General features: G+C 36.8%; 1 protein-coding gene across 1 annotated transcript in view; it reads right to left on the bottom strand.

The window, feature by feature from the left end:
* Positions 1–5,332: 5,332 nt before the first annotated feature.
* Positions 5,333–20,449, bottom strand: part of BCKDHB (branched chain keto acid dehydrogenase E1 subunit beta) — a 107,210-nt gene continuing 92,093 nt past the window's right edge. The window contains exons 10-11 of the mRNA XM_086876375.1: positions 10,123–10,275; positions 5,333–5,667 (exon numbers count right to left, since the gene is read on the bottom strand). Of these exons, the coding sequence (XP_086732501.1) occupies positions 10,135–10,275 (141 nt within the window). The 3' untranslated portion in view covers positions 5,333–5,667; positions 10,123–10,134. The remainder of the gene's footprint in view (positions 5,668–10,122; positions 10,276–20,449) is intronic.

Below are 20,449 nucleotides of genomic sequence, written 5' to 3'. Positions count from 1 at the left end.
AATCATTTGAGAGGATTAAGTTATGATTATGCTAAGCTTGTCCTTAGTCCATTTTGTTCTCCATGTATTAACATTTGAATGCCAACCTGCTCACACTTTCCTTCCCAAGTTAAATTCTGTTTCAAGAACAAACCACAGGACCAGTAGGTTACAAGAAGAGATGCCATGAAACCATCAGAGCTGCACTTGAACAAGGCTGGGCTTTGTTCCTCTACTACCTCACCACTCTCTCTCGAGGCATCTTTGAAAATTGCTGAGGCCAAGCCAGTAGGCATTAAAACATTATCATCACAGTAGACACAATCTTTCTGGGTTTTATGGGATAAACAATTACCCAAAAACACTTTATTATGTGGCACATACATTTCAATCATTTTCTGCTTTGACTTGAGGCACTCCCCTGCAGCAGGCTGGATGGTAGGGAAATGCATATAGCACTATGTTACAGCCGTGGGTCCTGCTGGAGGCACTTTCCCTGCATCTCCTGCACGAACCATCCAATAATTTTAAATGTATCTAGGTTTGCCTCTTCCTGCAAACCCCTAGACTAGCAAATAAAGAGTGTGAGACAGCCGAGCTGCATGTGGAACACCATACACTGCAAATGCAGGCAGCCTTGGAGTCACACAATGCCCGTCAGGTCCCAGGTCATCACTGAAAAACAATCTGTAATATCTCCCCTGTGCAGCTGCCACTGAGACCTGCCTGGATGTGCTGCTCCAGATGTGCCAGAGCCTGTCCCCAGCTCACAGACAGGAGCAGTGCCACTGTCACAGCCCTCACAGCCCTCACAGGGGCAGGGTTCTGCTGCCTCTCCGGCCCCCGTCCCCAGCCAAACCAAAGCTACGTGGGGCCCAGCACAGCTCCGCGCACCCACAGCGTCCTTTGCCAGCCGAGCCCTTGGCAGGGCTGCCTCGAGGCCCTCAGCACAGCTGAACCTGGCAGGGCTGCCTCGAGGCCCTCAGCACAGCTGAACCTGGCAGGGCTGCCTCGAGGCCCTCAGCACAGCTGAACCTGGCAGGGCAGCAGAGGGGAAGGGGCTGCATCAGCTGTACTCTCCTGCCTGCAGCCTGGGTCACTTTCCTCGGAACTGCCAGAGACTGCTCAAGCCTGGAACTTGCAGTGGCTCAGGCAGGGCAGAGCTCACCAACACTGCAAGAGAGCAACCACAGGCAATTCAGAAAATTTCTCCTTTCAGCAAGTACTCAGCTGCAAGCAGAGTGCAAGTAAACAGGAATGATTTAATTACCGTATAAAAGTAATTAATTACACACAGGAATCAACAGGGATGCCTTATGAGACACTGGTGGCACATTACTGTCAGTTGCAGAACAGTTAGCCACAGACCTACATGAGCAAGACCAGACACTATTTCTGCTCTTAGAGTAGCAGAAACATTTTGGCAGACAAAAAAAAGGGTTTAAAAACATCACCAAAGACCATAAAGCAATTTCAAAGTAAGTAACATAAAACCAAGGCTAGTGCTGCTTCAGTGTTCCCCTTGAAATATGAAAATAGGCAACTGATCAAATTAATTGGTACTGTTCATCAGGAGGTTTAGATATTTCTGTTAGGGGGCTGGGGATGACTAACGTGATATTAAACATGGGTTAGGCCAATGCTGCTTGTAGCAGCTGGACTAAGGGACAGACCATCCTCTCCCACCTTCTTCTACCACTTAGTGCACGGCCCCGGCATCCACAAAACACTTCATGTGCTTCCCCTCCACTCTATCCCTTCTCCCAAAAGCATGGAATGAGTGATTTCATCTGAAGTTAAGAATTTAATGTCTACCTTTGGACTGTGATCCCATGGCAGCCACAGCCACTGGGGAATTAGATCCTGCTGCCCACACTCTTAGCAATGATGCCCCAGATGACTTTGAGCATGGTGAAAGATGTACCTCGAGTAGCAGGTGTGACCAAGGACTGCTTGATGGGACACCTGAACCTTTCCAGACAAGCAGCTGAGGGCAAGACGGGACACCTTACAGCACCTAATGTGGCACCATGCAGGGGCCACCAGTAAGTGGAGTCAATTCAGCTTCCTGAATGAGTCAAGACTTAAAGGAACTTAGTACCAGCTCAGCTGCTCTGCTCAGCCATACATACCTAGATCTGGACACATTTAGGTGGCTTAATCCTAAGCTGAATCTCACACAGAGCCCACAGAAAGCAAGGGGACTCTTCTCCCATTAACTCACTCCTGTTGTTCATGGCTTTGCTGAAATTGAACCTGCCCATGTTATCTTCAGAAAATAATCAGAAACCTTGTGACTTATGGCCAGTTTCAAGGCTGGGGTTTTGCTCTAAATTATTCTCCTTGAGGAAGTAACTAGTCCAGTGCAGCATCAGCCCATCACCTAGGAGACAATACTTTCTTTCACATAAAATATCATGTATCCCACATTATGCACATACTGAGGATTTGAGCAATTTATTTGGAAAATCAAGGAATGCATCAATCTCAGTGCTGGCATTTTATGCAAACTCACAGAAAAATGGTCAGATATCAGCTATCCAAAGTTCCAGAAAACAAAGTGCTCCATTTAGATGCCTGAACACTAGCATCTGCTCTTTGAGATGCCCTGAGGCACCTGAGATACACGTGGGGTTGGCAGATACCACATAGGACATATGGAAGCAGGAGACATGGAGACCATGCAGGACACCCCAGGGCATCTCAAATGGTATTCAACGCCAAAGCACAAGCAACTGAACCAAGTTCTAAAAATCATGTTTATGCTGAAGTCAGCTGTAGCTCTCCCATATCTAATCAACATGTATCTTGCAGAGCAGCTAAGCTGAAAAAGAGCTACAAAAGAATTGCATCCTTATTTCGGGTCTGCCGAAATCTGGCAGAGCTTACGGACTGTGTCAGCTTATTTTGTTATGAACATATAATGCTCACTGAACCCCATGAGCTGCTGTGATAACAATCTCTGCCAGCTTGCTGAATGGATTCCTTTCAGTTGCTGCCTCTGAAGTTATGTGGCTAGAACAGAGCTTCTGCAGTACACCAGTGCACTGGGAACACCGGGTTTTAGCTATGGGAGCAAGAAAGCTGTCTGGAAAGATTAACGGGCTCAGAATTGATTATCAGACCGTAGGAGCAGAAGGTCATTGTGTCAAGGCTCCTGGCTACTGCAGTGAGAATGTACTACTGGCTAATCCTCTTATCAACACATGCACTTCCACGAGGAAGAATACCTCTAATGATTTAAATCCAATTTTTATATAATCACTGCAGTGTTTATTACAGTGAGGTTGTTATGGCATTACAGTCTTAACTGAGCTAGATGACAGAAGAGGATACAAGTCTTTCATCTGCAGTTAATAAATCTGGAGTCCCATGAAGGCTGAGTAGGTCTTTCACAGAATCATAGAATACTTTATGTTGGGAAAGACCTCTAAGATCATCCCAGTTCAACCATTAACCTGGAACAACCAAGTCCACCACTAAACCACACTCGTAATGTCAAAGCTACGCATCTTTTAAAAACATCCAGGGATGGTGACTCCCCTGTTTCCCTGGGATTGTTCCAATACTTGACAACCCTTTTGATGAAGATCTCAGGACCAAGCAATAAACTTTGTACCGTAAGTATTTCCAGCAATTAGTGTTAAATGAGCATGACTAGATATATTACTAATTTTCTGGACTATCAGCAAGGAGTAGTGACAAAATTTTTCCTTTAGGAGTTACTTAGATTGAAACAATCTTCACACAGGTTAAACCTGAGAATATCCAATTAAGAGACCTAAGTGCTTAAAAACCAGAAAATATGACTTATCTTTGGATTTTATTATTAAGAAATTTAATAAGAAACAGTTATTTGTATGTACCAGCATACACCTTCCTGTCCAGCTTAGCACTGTAAGTCATTTTTTCGTAACACGCATTTAAACAGCCTTCATCCTTGAGTACAGGTTACATGAGTGAATACTGCCATCTAGGCAGGCTTTTGGGAGCAACACCTATTTTAGAACATTAATTCATCTTTGCCAGAGAAAAATATTCTTTTACCCAAAGCAGAGGAGAAAGAAGCCATTTTTTATACTATTAAAACTGACACACCACCAGCCACCAAAAACACAAAACCTGCCCTTCAACCGGATTGTAGTTGTAGCAATACACATTAAGAGCAAATATTATCTACATGTTTATTAAGAAATATATTATTCCATATTTCAATACAGGCCACTTGAACTTAAGCTTTGCACTGAATTAGAAATCACCTTTTTTCTATGAAAACTGTAAATATAAAGTATATTTTATTAAGGCGATTAATTACCAAAGTACATTTCACTAAGGCAGTATTATAATTGCATCTATTTTTATATGCTTTGAAATACAGTAACAGTACATTTTTAGGAGACAGTTACTAAAATATCTGTTGATGTTCTACAAAGACAGAAATAATTTTTAAAACCATTTTTCTTCATATGACCCAAATAGCTTCCATCCAGCACAAAAAAATATAAAGCATGTAAAGCATTTATCTTATTTCAGACAATAAACAAGTTCTATACACGGCATTTACAGGAGACTTGCAAGATTTGACAACAATCTCATTTTGATTGGATACATTAAGAACTAGCTTCATTATCAGTTGTGGGATTCTTTAGGGAATGCACAAACTATGAACACAGAATCTTACAAAAAACAGTAGGACCTGAAAAGATAACAATTTTGCACTTTCCACAGATCCACTGATACTGACTGTGAAGCTATCCCATCTCAGGTTCCTCCCTGGTATGTTTCAGCTGTCACCTTGAGGATTGTCCTGAGCAGGTTTGTGTACAAAGGTGTTCTTCTTTCTCTCGGAAAGACCCCCCTGAATAATCACAGAAATGATTGTCTGGCTACTGACACCCATCTCCTGAGCCCCACTCCACTCTTTCCCCCATTTGGTAAGAAGCAATGCAGAATGAGATTGATTTGTACGGATAGCAAAGCAGAAAAAAAGGACGAGAAATTGCTTTTCACGCAACTGCTTAGTAGCAGACACATTCCAATTCTAGAAGGAAGGATATTGCAGCAAAGATGTACCAATTAAGCCTCCCACTCAGAGCAACAAAGCAAAAAATGCTCTCCTCCTTTCTCAAGAAAAATGGACTTCCCCCTGCAGAAAGGGGGAGGGAGGGACTGTATGAGGGACTGTTTTGCATGAAGACACTCAAGTAAAACACTGATGCCACCAGTTAAAGCAGGTGTCCATCACACAAATTGGTCTGACTGACTAAGTCAGGCTTATTGTGTTGAAAACAGAGTTACATTCAAGTAACTTCTTTGGGTTTTTCCAAAACAATAGCAAAACTAAGAGACAACATGAGCATATTGTTTTATTGAATAAAATTCTGCGTCTGATATTTACACAGTGAAGTCTTGATGTAACTTAGTGAAGCACAGCAATATGCAATTTTCATTCAACATCTGGAATATCTTTAAATACATCTGAAACTACTTACTGTAACAATCACTTGCCCATCACTGATTTCATAATTAAGGAAAATTTGAACTTGCTGAAGAATAGCCAAGATGAACATTCAGGATAGCTGAGTTAAAAGAAAAGTCTGCTATGTAAATTCCAAACCCAAAAGATCTGATCAAAATGTCAAGAGTTTTGAAGGCAGCTTCTGTATTTCCCTGTTGTTGTTCTCCTCTCTGCAGAAAAAGATGAAAAATAAATTATAAATCTGAAGACTGAAACTAATATCTGCACATTAAACAGACAGAACACTCCAGGGTAATCTTATTTCTTAAATTCATAATGTCTTAACTTCAAGGTGTATGAACTAAAACAAATTACTACCAATTACTAACTGTTTTTCTGTTAAATACTATTTTAAATCTTTAAAGCTTCCAAGGTAGACCTGAAGAAATTAGAAATGCTGCAAATGATACCTTGAGTCATCACACCACTAATTATTGCCATTTACACAAAAAAATTTATGATGAACTACCTTCCCTCCTACTCTAGAATGTTAAGTAAATGTTTTGTATTTTTTCTACTGGATATACTAGCGTTCTACTATTACAGAGAAGAGGGGTCTGGTAAAGAAACTATAGTCAACACCTTTTCTGTTTACAGATATTTTTTTAAAGATAATTTCATTATTGATCTTGCATGAATTCTCATCAATGTCTGAATGCAAGTGTAGACTTGCAGCAGCCATACCAACAGTCTAACTCATAGCTCTAGCAGAGTGGTATCTTATATGTGGACTACTCACTTGTTGTAAGAAATGATTCACTGGCCACTTGCATGGCTTCTGTCATCCAGCAGGGAAAGATTATAAACCAGGAATGTTGTGTCCTACTCAGGCTTCTGGAGTTTTTTTATTCTAGTGGTTACAGTTAGTGCTTATTAAGCAGGCAGTCTAGCCTGCCACATTTGTGATTCATGTATTGAAAAAAACTGGTTGTTCGTTGCGGGTTAAAAAGATCTTGCACAGTCTCTCATATCTTATTTATAAAACAAGGAGAGGAAGTACCGCTGTCCTGTGCTCAAGCTAACCTGTATGAAGCCCTGCCAAACAGCCAGGAGTGCAAGGAAGACACAGTTACTAACTAAAGTACCTATCATGTCCCTTCCTGTTTCCAGCACAACCAATTTCAAATGCATGCTTGGAAAGAAAAATAAATTTAAATCAACCCCCTAAGCTCACCTAGCCTTTAAGCACCAAGATTAAACTTCTCATAAAATAGCTCAGCAATGAAGTTTAGAGTGGTAACGTTGCATTTTTAGAGAATAAGTTTGTAAAAGTAACAATGGCCCTCCATGAACACACACACTCACACCCAGGTAAACTGCAACCTAGCAAGGAACAGCTTTAAAATTCAGAATCTGTTCAGAATCTGACAAGAAAACAAAATATACAAATGTGGTAGTAAAAGCTGCAAAATATAACAGAAAAACACTTAAATACCTGCCATTTCTATGCTACAGTCAGCCCTCAACATATTGGTGAACAAGAGTATATTTTATAAAATTTGTCACTATTTTCTTCAGTTTCATGGCTATCTTCTGTTTCTCCTTTTAGGGTTTTTTTTCCCTCCTCAAATAAACAGCCAGACACTGTTCCACTTACCCAGGAAATGTATATCCATCCTAATCTCACTGCTTTTTTTATCTTCATCTGTTTTCCAACTACAGAGAGTTATCTGGAACACAGCTGCCTACCTGGAAGCTATTTCTCTTATAGCTAACATAGCTACAAATTTTAATAACTGAGAAGCTGCTGAAAGATAGAGACTTTGCTCCTGTCTGTCTCATTGGTGAGGTATACAGGACACATTAACAAACACTGTCTTTGTGCAGGAAATCCATCTGTACTGACAAACTCAAGATAAGCAACTACCTGTGTGTGAGATGCTATCAACACAGGCTGAACAAAACTAAATGTACGTTAAGATAATAATGCTAACTTCGGAAATTATTAACCACAGCACCCATCTTTTTTTACTCTTCCAGTTCTCTCTCCCAGGGGGGAAATGAGAGGCTGTGTGTACTCTCATAGAAAAAAACAGAAAAACTTTTGAGCAGCTCATTCTGTGACACTAATATCTAGTCACACCAACCAAAAGATATGGTGTTATGGGCCCCAACATCTGGATGTTTTGTTAGACAAGGCAGAGTTTTCTGTGTCCTGGCACTGTTTTTCAGATGACCCCTAATAAACCTGCTCCTTGATATGCTAAATCCACATTTTCAGCTGACCAATAACCTCCTCTGACATTTGTGTGTGGTCCAGCCCATGAAAGAAATAGAAGTATAAATGCAGATGACTTTTCCATGTTTTAGACCAGGTTTAGTGTAGACTTCCAGTGTTGAAATTGGATTGTGCACAAATTCGATGCAATCTCAGAAGGCATTTTTTCAGCTCATATCTGCCTCACTTTACCATCCTGTAGTGGAAGAGGGAGTTAACGAAGTCTCTGAACCACCAAATGCCCTCAGTTTGTCTCCCTTTTCTTACAGAGGTGACTATATTTGGTGCTTTGGTTTCCTTTGAAAAGTAACAAATCAGAGGCTACCTAGCATGACTCAGTAACTTGCCCAGTAACTTTCTTGCAAGGAAAGATACAACCAAGCATTCTCTTCAGGCAAAATTCCCTGTGTTACAGAGGTGACAAACAAAAGAAGGAAATAAGTCATTAAGGAGTTTATTTCAACCCAGATCAAAGGCAAGGACAACTGCTATAAAAAAGGAAAACACTAATTACATATTCTAAAAAATATGACATGTCAGAAAACAGCTTTAGTTTTAATTCCAAGGAAATGAGGTGTATTAAGAACCACATCACCGACCGGGCAAGGGAGGGGATTGTCCCTTCTGCTCTGTACTGGGGCAACCTTGCCTCAAGTCCCATGTGCAGTTTTTGGGTGCCACAGCGTAAGAAAGACACTAAATGATCAGAGAGCGTCCAAAGGAGGGCATAAAGATGGAGAAAGGCCTTGAGGGGAAGCTGCATGAGGAGCAGCTGAGGGCGCTTGGTCTGTTCAGCCTGGAGGAGGCTGAGGGGAGACCTCACTGCAGTTACAGCTTCCTCATGAGGGGAAGAGGAGGGGCAGGCACTGAGCTCTTCTCTCTCATGATAAGGCAGGACTCAAGGAAACAGCGTGAAACTGAGTCAGGGAAGGTTTATGTTGGATATCAGGGCAAGGGTCTTCACCCAGAGGCTGGTCAGGCATTGGAACAGGCACCTGAGAGAAGTGATCACAGCACCAAGCCTGACAGAAGCATTTGGACAACACTCTCAGGCACATAATGGGATTACTGGGTTGGCTTCCACAGGGACAAGAGTTGGACCCAATGATCCTGATGTGTCCCTTCCAATTCAGCATATTCTGTGATTCTATGAAATGCTCTGGTATGTCAGTAACAAGCGATTTTTGAGAAAAATAGAACTACATTATTTTTTGGAGACATTGCATCACTGGTAGCAAACCCATTTCTCATACAGGCACTCCACTATCAGCTGTTGAGAGAATCAAACAGAGTGGAATGCTAAAAAGTCTCCTGAAAGTAACTATTTATATAAAGGAAATTACCATTATGGTACTGGTAGCCTTCTATCCATGGCTATAAATTTAATTCACAGATTAATGTAGAGGTAAAATGGACGGAAGACGGTGTCCCTAATATGGGGCCCACTTTGGCCCTCCTGTCTTTGGTGTCAACAGCTAAAAATCCACTGCCTGCCCATCACAGGTTCTGTTGTTTTCTTCTTTTCATTTACCATGTACAAGATCCAGCAAGACTGTATCTCAAAAACCAGGTTATTTTGTTCAATTAGAGGAAGCACAGAATCCATTGTGTTAACACATTTTCTAAACTGTTAAACTTTGGTCATTAAACACCAGAAGTTCTCCTGCAGCATAATTCTAAATCCTGTTCAGTAACATCCCCCTGCTTAGTCTAATGTTACTTAGTATAATATTATAATGAAACAAAAGATGTTACAGACTGTGAGTAACAGACACAGAAATACAAAAAAACAATCTTTGTGTTCTGCAAGGTAAAATCTTCAAGCAGGATCAAATTACATGGAAGACCATAAAGAAAAATTACTTTTATAACAAATATTGAATATTAGTGCTTCAACAGACACTACAGGTGCTTCATGTATTTCCAACAGTTGTGTATGTTTACAATACAGAGCCAATATTCAGGGTGAATTTGGTGTTATTTGTACTTTGCAGGATTACAGGCCACCCAGAGGAGTGAAAAATTATAAAATTTAACACTGTGGCTTGCCTATGAAGTAACTCTTGAGTAATCTAATAGAGATAAAAATATATTCTATGTGTAAGTATTCCTTTCACCCTTCACTTCATACTCTTTTCACTTCCCAGGATTCAAGACACTTAATTTTCAGATTGATTCAGCAAGGTAATTAATTTTAAACACTGATTTCAATGGCAGTACTCAAAAATATTCAGACACCTTTAAGACTGAAGGCCCAAAGCGATAAGAGGCAATTCTTATTATAAATAACTAAATAAATAAATAGTAAATAAATGAAATAAACAAGTAGTACTATAGCCCTAAACCTTGCAGTTATCCTGTCAGAACCCTTGGAGGTAACCTGTCAGTACACAATGTTATTTCTCACCTGTACTACTGCTCAGTAGTTAATCATTTTTCTAAGAGCATCATAGCATTTCCATTTGTCTGGGATGTAGAAGGGCTCAAAGATGTGAGGGAAGGGAGTGTCATAGCCACATACTCTTGCAATAGGAGCTTCTAAATTCAAAAAGCATTCCTCCTGTTAACAGAAATACAGAATAAATGTTAGTGAGGACATTAGTTTCATGAATCTTCTATCACAAATTGAGGTCAAATGAACTTTGCCAGACTGACAGTCCTGGAAACTCGAAAGTTCTATTTATATCACTGAATAAGTAGTCATAACCAGAATAGTCCTTCCTCTTGCACAAAGGTACTTATTAAAAAAACAACTTTTATTAATGTTATTTTCATTCTCTACATGTGTGCTGCATTAAATCATAGGCAGGTTATATTTAGTACATTTGCTATACATCCAGACTACTGCTGCCAAGAAGCAAATATTTTAGGAACAGAGTAAGAGTCTCTTTCCTGTGCCACTTTAAAGCATATAGAAAAACTATAATCTAAAAGTGCATACTATTTGTTGGCTAAAGGAACATTATGTTCAAACTTCTTTGAACTCTTAAAATTATTAAGGCTCTAAGCATTAAGCAGTTATGAAAATTAAGTGGATTTGCCTATCCTGTGAGTCAAATCCATGTTCTACACAACCCCCTACAATTTGTGTTCCACTCGGGAGATCAGATTTGATAATGACTGTGAGAGTTTCATTATTTTACCTAGAATGGCACAAAATACTACAAATACCACATTAATTGGAAATTAACCTGTAAATATGTAACATTATCAATCTTAATAACCAAATATATAGTGTGATCTTCTTACTGTCAAGTACCAGAATGATGGCACAGACCACAAAAATCTATGAGAAGCACACGTAGAAATAACTTAGCCAGACCAAACTGATATTGATACTAATTATCAGCTCCCTTTCTCCCCATGTCTTTAGTACAGGTATTTGCTTTCCAAAGCAGACAAATGAAGTGATAAAACATGTCTCCTCCTGGTCTCTCCTTTTTGGAGTGCAGCAGCCGAGAAATCCTGGCCAACTTCCCCTGTACTTGGCTCAGCAAAATGGAAGATGAAGTATTATCTACCGGTCTTTTTCTGCCAGGCCCACAAGGAAAATAGTTAAAAAGCTATGCTTTTCTACAAACGAGTGCTAAGTATTTTCTCAGACTGATGAACTGTTTTGAATGCATGTTGCCTTGCAGTCCATGGCAGCCTAACTCTGCTTACTGTGCTTTCTATACATCACAATATTTGGCAGTATAGAAGGTACTGGTAACACACTGAGATCACCTTTCACTCCAGCATTGCGAAGTGCACAATGAACCAAAGTAAAAAGTCCAAGAAGTTGTATGATTGCACACAGTATCAATTAATTCACCTAGAAAACTGCAAAGTCTGAGTAGGCCTGAGGCAATATATATATGCAAACAACATAAATATTTTTGAGCTCCATTTCCAGACACTGTTTTTTTTTTTGTAAAGCAAAAGATTCACATTAATACAAGATCATGGGAAGCACTGTAATAAATCCATTATCTGTCCACAAGGTAGATGTCTTATTCTGATTTTCTGGCAAGGGTAATTTTGATCCTAAACAGTCCTTGATTCCTTGATTCCCATGACCAATAAGACATAGCAATAATTTTTGGGCCACCCCAAAACTGACGGCTGCATTACACCAAAACATGCAAGTTTATTCTAGACCCGCAGCCTCCCAGTCCTGCAGTGCTGTTTTCAAGTACCCACCACAGACCAATATCTAGGAAACAGACTGTCTAAACAACCTGATGTCTTTCTAAGGAAGATGTTAGAAAAAAACTTCGAAGTTAAATGGTTCTGGAAGTAAAGTAGTAGGCATAGGATTTCCCATTCAGCATAAAACATTTTGAAAACCTGTATGAAAGGATATCCAAAACTTCCAAACTTCAATTAAAGTAAAAAAATATTATTTTGTTAGAAAAATAAGTGTTTACAAAAGCAACAGCTATAGTTATTAATTCAATATATCTAAATTTTTCTTAATGTAAAAATATTAAATAAAATTAAATTGCTGTTCCTCTTGCTCTGCTTCCTAATTGCAGAGGCCAAATTCTGCATTAAATTCAAGTTATTCAATATGATACAATTTTCCTTCATTTGCCTAATTTTCACTCAAAGCTTTCTGGAAAATACATTATTATATTAGGATATACAGGCATATAATTGGTCATATAACTCTATTTCAACTATTTGATGCTTAATGCACACTTATTAAAAGACTTTTCAAAACAATTTAAGAGCACAGGTCCCAGTAAAAATGTGTTCTTGAAATTCACAGCAATCAGTCAAACACATCACACACAACACTTTAAAATAATCACATGCCTTGGCTTTTAAAATAGGAGCTAAAACCAAGGACTTGATGGATGTTGCATAATTGTATGTGAAATGGATCCTCCAGTATGTGGTATACTCAATCTATTTCCCCAGATTACAGCATCCTAGCATGATAATATAGAAAACTTATCCAAGGTTATCTTAGCTTTATTTAAAAGTACATTTTACTTTTATCAGAGATTCAGGTACTCATTGCTAAATTAGGGTTCTAAGTTACAAATTCTTAAATTAAATTAAAATTTATAATTAAAATTTAAAATTTAAAATTAAATTTCATTTAAAAATTTGAGTGAGAACAGCTGACATTTACAGAGATACAGAGTTGAACAAAAAGGATAAAATAAAAAAACAAGTCCACTATTGGGCATTACTGAAAGAAAACATTACTCATCCGTCTGCAACGTATGGAAAAATAAAGCAATCTCATCTGCCTTTTGGAGGAAGTGCTTTCAGGTATCTGATCAAGAAGAAGATAGTTAAAAGAGTTTTTTTGCTCCAGCCTGTCCTTCCTCTGAAAGGAATCTCTACAATCCCACAGTCATAGTAAACCGACCTTCAAATGCAAATACTTTGGTAAGTAAGTACTGGTAAATGAGACTATTTAATGCATAGCTAGCAAATTAGACAAATCAAACTCAGTCTTTCTCTTTATTATAGTTTTACTTTATTTCCATATTTTTTGGATCTATTTCATTTTTCCCCTCTAGCTAGCATGGATAAAAATCTGTAAACAGGATTTTTTTCTTTATTTTTCATTTCTACTTGTGTGTAGAATACTTCCTAAGTGAGAAAGCTTTCCTTTAAAAATAAATTATTTCTGCAACAATTTATGTCCTCAAGCTCTCTCCAATGCTATTCTTATTTTGCAACACTACAAGTACTCCAAAAAATTAGCAGCTACTAGAATGTACAGATGGCTACTACACGAGACCACTGATTTTACAACTCCTTTTTCAGCACAGGAATTTACTTACAGAGGATGATAAACAAAAAGTTTGTAGTAAAAGCTAATATGAATACAAAGAGTTGGATAGAACTCTTGATATTTATTTTGGTATTATAGCTATTATAACAAAAAGAAGACTAAAGTCCATTACACAAGACAAACCATAGGAACATTCTTCATGTAACAGTACTCATTTTTCGGCTGACAATAACTACAAAATTTACACTCAGGAATTCATGTGACAGGTTGCAAAGCTTTAATTAAATTGTGGTCAGTCCTTAATTTTGACATCTCATCTACAGATTATAAAAATTTAAAAAACACATATTTAACTGAAGAACTTTTCAGAGAGAAAATTTATTTCAATTAATTTTCAAATCAATTAATTAATTCAAATTAATTTGCATCAGTTTCACTTTCTGTTCTGGATTTTTATTCAAATATATTTATGTTGCTGCTATAAACTAAAGTATGGGGCTTAAAGAGTTAAGAAAATTTATTTCAGATCACACTGTTGGTAATTGTTATATCTACATTATCTATTACTTCCACGTATGGATTTTTAACTGTGGGTTACCTACTATTGTAAAAATAAGATAAAACATGCTATAGATTAATAATGAACATGACAATCTCATTTACAATAAAATCTAGTTTTTAACTCATAGCTTAGATTTTCAAAAGAAACCTTCCAAAGACATTGTCAATCAAGCCCCATTTTATAAAATGTGAATTTCATACAATAAAGATGACACTAAATAAAGATTAAACGGCTTTTTCCTTGGTTCCTGCTTAAAAATAATGTCTTATTTTAAAAATCTACTTTCTATAGCAGAAAAGTCAAGCATCTGCAGATTTCATATTTCTCAATTGTAGTACTTTCCTTTACAGCTGCAAGCACCAAATGCTACATATTTTAAACATAATTTGCTTTGACAACATATATACATCACATTCCTATGAACAGTCACCTCTATGACCTACGTAAGTACTATACAATGCACCCACAAGATATTTTCAAGTTGAGATATGTGGAGAGAGAGAGAGATCTATGTACTCTTTCTTTAGAGGAACTTTTTCTTTCCAACAGCTTAGCCATTTTTGTCTGAAAATATTTGTATAAATATTTTCCTGATAGTTACAACAATGACACAATTTTTCCTTAGAGAACTCTGGAGATGTATGTTGTAAAGTTTTAACTTCTATCAAATATTTTTCTCCTTTCAAATCACTAGAAGACTATACAACTTAGCACAGATTAATAATGATACATTTTATTTGTTACCAATTCTTTGAAATTATGTAATTAATATCTTTTCAAATACAGAAAAATAGTTAGCTGCTAAAATTATTTCTTTTGTAATTGCTAAAAGAGATGGCATTTTTACTTAATAAATACTTCAGTAATTATAAAACAGAAAAATTTAGGGGGGAAAGAAGTCTGCTCTGTGTAATTCATTGCCTGTTGACATTAAAAAACAATTAACTGCAAATATTGTCTTCACAGTAATAATTAACATAGAATTTACAGAATAAGTAAAATTTATTCTATAAAAGATAAAGTATTATAACATAAAATGAACAATTCATACAGAGGCTTAAAGCTTGCCTTCAAATTTCATTTCAGCCAGCTTCAAAAATAAATAGAACAATCTTTTATATCCCAATACACAACTGGTATGATCTGTTAAATTTTCCTTATCAAGTTAACAACAGAGCCACTCCAACAAACATTCACAGCCAAGAGTATTAACTTGAAGCTGTTGGAATTAAGAGCCTTGGTGACTGGCTGAGTTGTCTTGGTGGCAGAACTGCACAAAGAAATCAGCACTGCTTTCCCACAGTATTTACAATACCAGACCAAAAAAAAAATAAAAAACAAACAAAAAAACCCCACTACAATCCAAACAAACCCAAAACTTTATTTATGTAAAATAATTATCTTTTCAACAAGAAGGAAAATGAATAAAAAGTAATTTTTATTTCTTCATAACCTATCGTATGTTTTATGCAAAAAGAAAAAGACTTTGTATGAAAATATTACACCATTTAAATTGACTCTGGTAGAATCTAGGACTAGAACTGAACTATAATTCAATTCACAGACAAGAATGAAGTTCTTCCTAGTAAATGTACCATTTGCATCATTTGGGGTATGAGGTGCAGCAGCCAGCACAATTCTTCTCCACAAAATAAATGGCAAAAGACAGATACACTCAAGAGGATGTGGAATGACTTCCAGGTTATGGAATAAGCTGCTTTAAGTGAACCATAAGAATGTCTTTTGACAAGTCAGATTTTGGATAATTAACTGCAATCTGCTAGATGATCACTTCCCACCTTTTTCCTACAAATACTAGAAATATTATATTTTCCTAGACAATTGTTAGATATGCAGAATACAACAAAATTATTCAAATAGAAGTTGTTCCTCTGTATAGCAGCAAACCACCTTACAGCAAAGTCACTACAAATTATGTTATTCTATAGGATATTCCAGGTTTCCCGTGCACTTTCTTAAATGGCAATTACGAATATTTGCACTGGGACCCACATATTTTCTAAAAGCATGCCCAAAGCCCCAGAGGTAGAATGATCTTCCAGGCTCACGAGTATCTGACTGTTCTTGCTTTATTTAGTTACTTGGCATTACTAACTGATCTGTTCAGTAAACAATCCTGCAAACTGCTACACGTACAGTAACATGGCTGAATAATCCAAGGGAAATCAACAGAGCTAAATGTCCACATAAAATTATTCTTACGTGAAAATGTTTGCAGATCACAGGTCATTTTTCTGCATGAATGAGCAGTTGTTCTGCACAACAAACATTTGTTAAGCTTTTCAGTAAAGATTAACCTACTTCTAATTACTTCCTACCTTTTAATAACAAAGCTAGAAATATGCCACCAATATAATCAGACTTCATGCTTTTTGATCATCATTTATCACCTACCATTCTAATTACTTATTTAATTCTTTTGTAAAAACATTTTCTGGTTAAGCTCAGCATGCCAAAAGTGACTGGAAGGATTTGCTGCTAAGAGTTTTAAGTCAGTGAGTAGTATTTTTATTTTTACAGCTGTAGAGGCAGCTGAGAGATTCTTGCAAAGACAGCCTTGTCAGTCTACGTATCTGGCACAGTAAAATTCTCATAGAAGTATTTTACTCAACACACACTAATGAACTTCAAAGGCAATGCAATTTCAGCTGCTGTTACTAAACAATTTAAACCAGCACATTTCCCTTTTCATATCGAAGCATTTGCATTTTTGGACAGCACAGTGAGAATGATGCTGTCACTGCAACTGTCACCAAATCCTTCCCCAGGGCAAACCTACAGCTTGGCCAGGCAGCCACAACTATAAAGGCACTATTCTGTCCTCCCGTGAAAAGGTGAGGGCTTAGCTAATATCTTTACAGAATTTTTTACATGATCACCTTTTCAAAACAGGCTTAGAGTGGAGGGGATTATTAGACCACTTGACACAAAGACATAAGGAATTTCATGGTGTATTATTTAAACCAAGCCATCATTTTACTTATAAATTTAATTTACTGGAAGTTGCTCAATGGTTCAAGACCTCAGGTAGAAGAATTCTACTGAAAAACTTCAAGTGAATAATAAATATTCTCCTATATAAAGGCAAAATTAACAGTTAAGAAATCTGTCTGGTGAGAATAGAGATGTAATTTTTATTCTACAGAAAAAGTGTAAAAAGTTGGAGAAAAATCTAATGAGGTTTTAATATAAAGGTTTATGAAAAAAGTACTCAGTAAGACTAAATTAATTATATTGGAGACTGAGATTTTGGGTACAGGCTAACCTAAAAGGCATGAAATAATTATTTTACAAATTCCTTAATGTAATTAGCTCTTCTTCTTTTCTAGAGAGATGCAATTTTTTTATAGTTTTGATCATTCTACACTTCATTTCCTAAATTACTATTCAAATAGGCTACATTAATATTCCAGTGAAATGAAAGATTGCCAACAAAACAAACAAGAACAAAACCTCTATAAAATAAGAAATTAATACTTCATTAATTCTTGCAGCTATAAATAGTCAATGCAACTCTACAGAAGACCAAGAAATGGGCTGCAAATGAAACACTTTTATTTTAAAATGTTTAATAAGACCATAAACAGTTAGCATTACGTCTCTTAATTTAAAAACTGGTCCAAAAATTAAGATGAAGGATAACATATTTCAGAGGCTATGAAATTTTGAGTTTCTTTTATGCCAGAACAAACAGTTCAAAATTATTGCCCTGATTTTGAAGAGTTGATGAAATGCATGTATAAAAACAAATGTGTGGGACCTGTGACACATTCAGCAATATTACACACAGAAATAAGGGTAACAGAAGAATTATTTTTGCACAGGAGAGAAATATAACAGTAGATGTCAAATGTATATTTTAGGAGTCTCACTGAAGTTTTCCGTGGATTAAGCCCAAGTATTTAACTTTGTGAATGTTTCAGATTTATCATTTAAATAAATTTCATACCTAAAATGGTTATGTGAACTTTACTGTTATACTAAATCATTTACATAATTTTAATTTTCACCCCACTAATGAATTTACCGCTTTAAAGTCAAAACTATAAATCCTTTATATAAGCTAACCTATGTCTTCCACCAATGTTATCAATTGTATAGTGAAATTTCTTAATAAAGAAACAAATTAAAATATCTACACAACTCCCTCAGTTACTGTGAAGCACCTCTCATAATTTTCTCCTTTTCTGTTTCAGTTACACAACACAAAATCAGTTATACAACATAAAATTGCCATGAATGAAATGTAAAAAAAAGCTATTGGTTAAATTGCAAAAGGACATTTGCAATAGAGTCAAAACTGAGATTTTATTTTCCCCCTATGTGTCTGCTAAACAGTAAAAAAAAGTTTTCCTCGTGTAAATACTTGAGAGAAATTCTCGGTTTATTCACTAACTAAAATTTTTGCTGAACTCAATCCATCAGGACTCTACTGGACTAGATATCGCTAACAAATGGCATTCAACAGCATAATACATAAAATCAGAATATCATAATTATAAAACAGAACTATAATACAAATTTGTAAAATTTACTATTTACAAGGTCTGATTTTATTAAGCTAATTATTAGCAATCTTACTTTGCAAAAAAAAAACAAAAAACCAAAATCCACCAGTATTATACTAATGCAGGATTGTTTGAGAATTAGTCCCTATGTCAGATTATTCTTTTCAATTTTTAACATAATTCTTGAAGTACATTTGGCTTCTGGTTTCATCCAGTACTCTGATGTACAGTAGTATAAACTCTAGCCTCCTGCAATCACAGAGCCTGTGATACATGACATACAACAGGAAGCGTAAAGGGAGAACACAAAATGTAGAATTCTGTCAAAGTGTGAGCTTTTATTTCCTTTGCTAATGATCAAACTTATCACTGCTTAAGTCAGGTTTCCTGTCACCTAAAGCCACTACTGATGTCAGAAGTCAGGGATTAAGTGCACTTGCACTGATATGCTCTCCCAGATGGGCGACCACAAAATCAAGGCACATTTTTAAACAAAAGTTATCCAGTCATGGAAATTTCTATGCCCACCAGCCAATATGTCTGATTTGCTATCAACAAATGAGACCACCAAGCCATGCACAGCTAAAGCTGGGGCTTTTCCCCCAAACTTCTGACAAAGCGTAAGGATACAAATTTGTCAAGGTCTCAGAACGGAAGTTCTGTCTCTGCCATCACAGAAGGCCACAGTTTCTATCACAAATTGATCATATTTGACTGTATTGCACTCCGTTGTGGTGATAATGCTGTAACGTGGTTACTGGCTTTTTTTATCCACGCTCCTTCTGCATGACAGGTTATCCTGAAACCCTTTCTCTAATTTCAAGCTATTCATTTCAGATTCATTCATATATAATTTTCTCCCAGCATCACTTTAGCAAACACTTTTCTTTTGGTTACCTTTGTTTATTTTTCCAGTAAATTTATAAACAGGACTTACATTCCTTTAGTATTCCTTTTGACAGTGGCAAGAAGGCTGGTACCATAAAGCTATTTTCACAGAGCGGGCTCCCCACAGCTTCTGATAACCCTAACAGCTCCTCACTCACATCATTTGTTTTCAACACTTGTTTTAAAAAAAAACTAGTTCACTACACCACTGTCTTCTACAAAAAAATAAGTCTTTACTTTTTCTACCATAAGGACCTCTCCAAACGCACTTGTCTTTTTATCCAGCTGCAGGATACACAACTGAACCAAAGATAACTGACACACTAGCTCTTCCTCTTTCACCCAACTAATCATTTATAAGCTTATGTGAAAAAAATAACTAGTAATTCCTAGCCATGTAGAAATTCTGTTTCTAAGACCCTCAATATCAGCCAGGTTCATTATAGGATTCTAATTTTTATTGTATCAATAATAGACTGGCTTTGTAACTTAAAAATTCGGGGGTTTGTAACTAAGAGACAAGAGTGTTAAGATCTAACCAAGTCCTAAAAAATGCTACTCTTTACCACTTGTTAATATTTTTGAGAGCCCACCATACTACAATCTCCACATTAGTGGGGGAACCTTGCAGTTCTTGTACTGACAAGATTTTGTAAAGTCAGGATCTAATCTGTCAGGTTCATCTGGCACGATCTACACTCACTGTATAAAGCCCTGCAAATTCACTGACAAATTAAGTTTCAAAAACATCGGGCTGACAACATTTTTATCAGAGCACAATAACAGAAGAAAATTAGTACTTCATGCTTTTAGGAGGGAATTTATAACTCTGAAGACAGAGGAACAGTATTCAGAAAAATCCAGCTGGAACAGAAGTTATTATGGGGCTTTTCTCACTGTGTTTGGTGAGAGTTTTCACTTGTCAGATGGTAGAAATACAAACAACCAATCCTGCTAACTGTAGAAATGAAAGAAGCAGACACTGCTGCCATGGGTTTAGATCACTAAATATCCAGTT

Source organism: Cyanistes caeruleus, chromosome 2 (genome assembly GCF_971803275.1).
Source record: "Cyanistes caeruleus chromosome 2, bCyaCae1.hap1.1, whole genome shotgun sequence".
NCBI lineage: Eukaryota > Metazoa > Chordata > Aves > Passeriformes > Paridae > Cyanistes > Cyanistes caeruleus.
The sequence above is the reverse complement of the archived record's forward strand: the minus strand, read 5'-3'. Positions and strand labels throughout refer to the sequence as shown.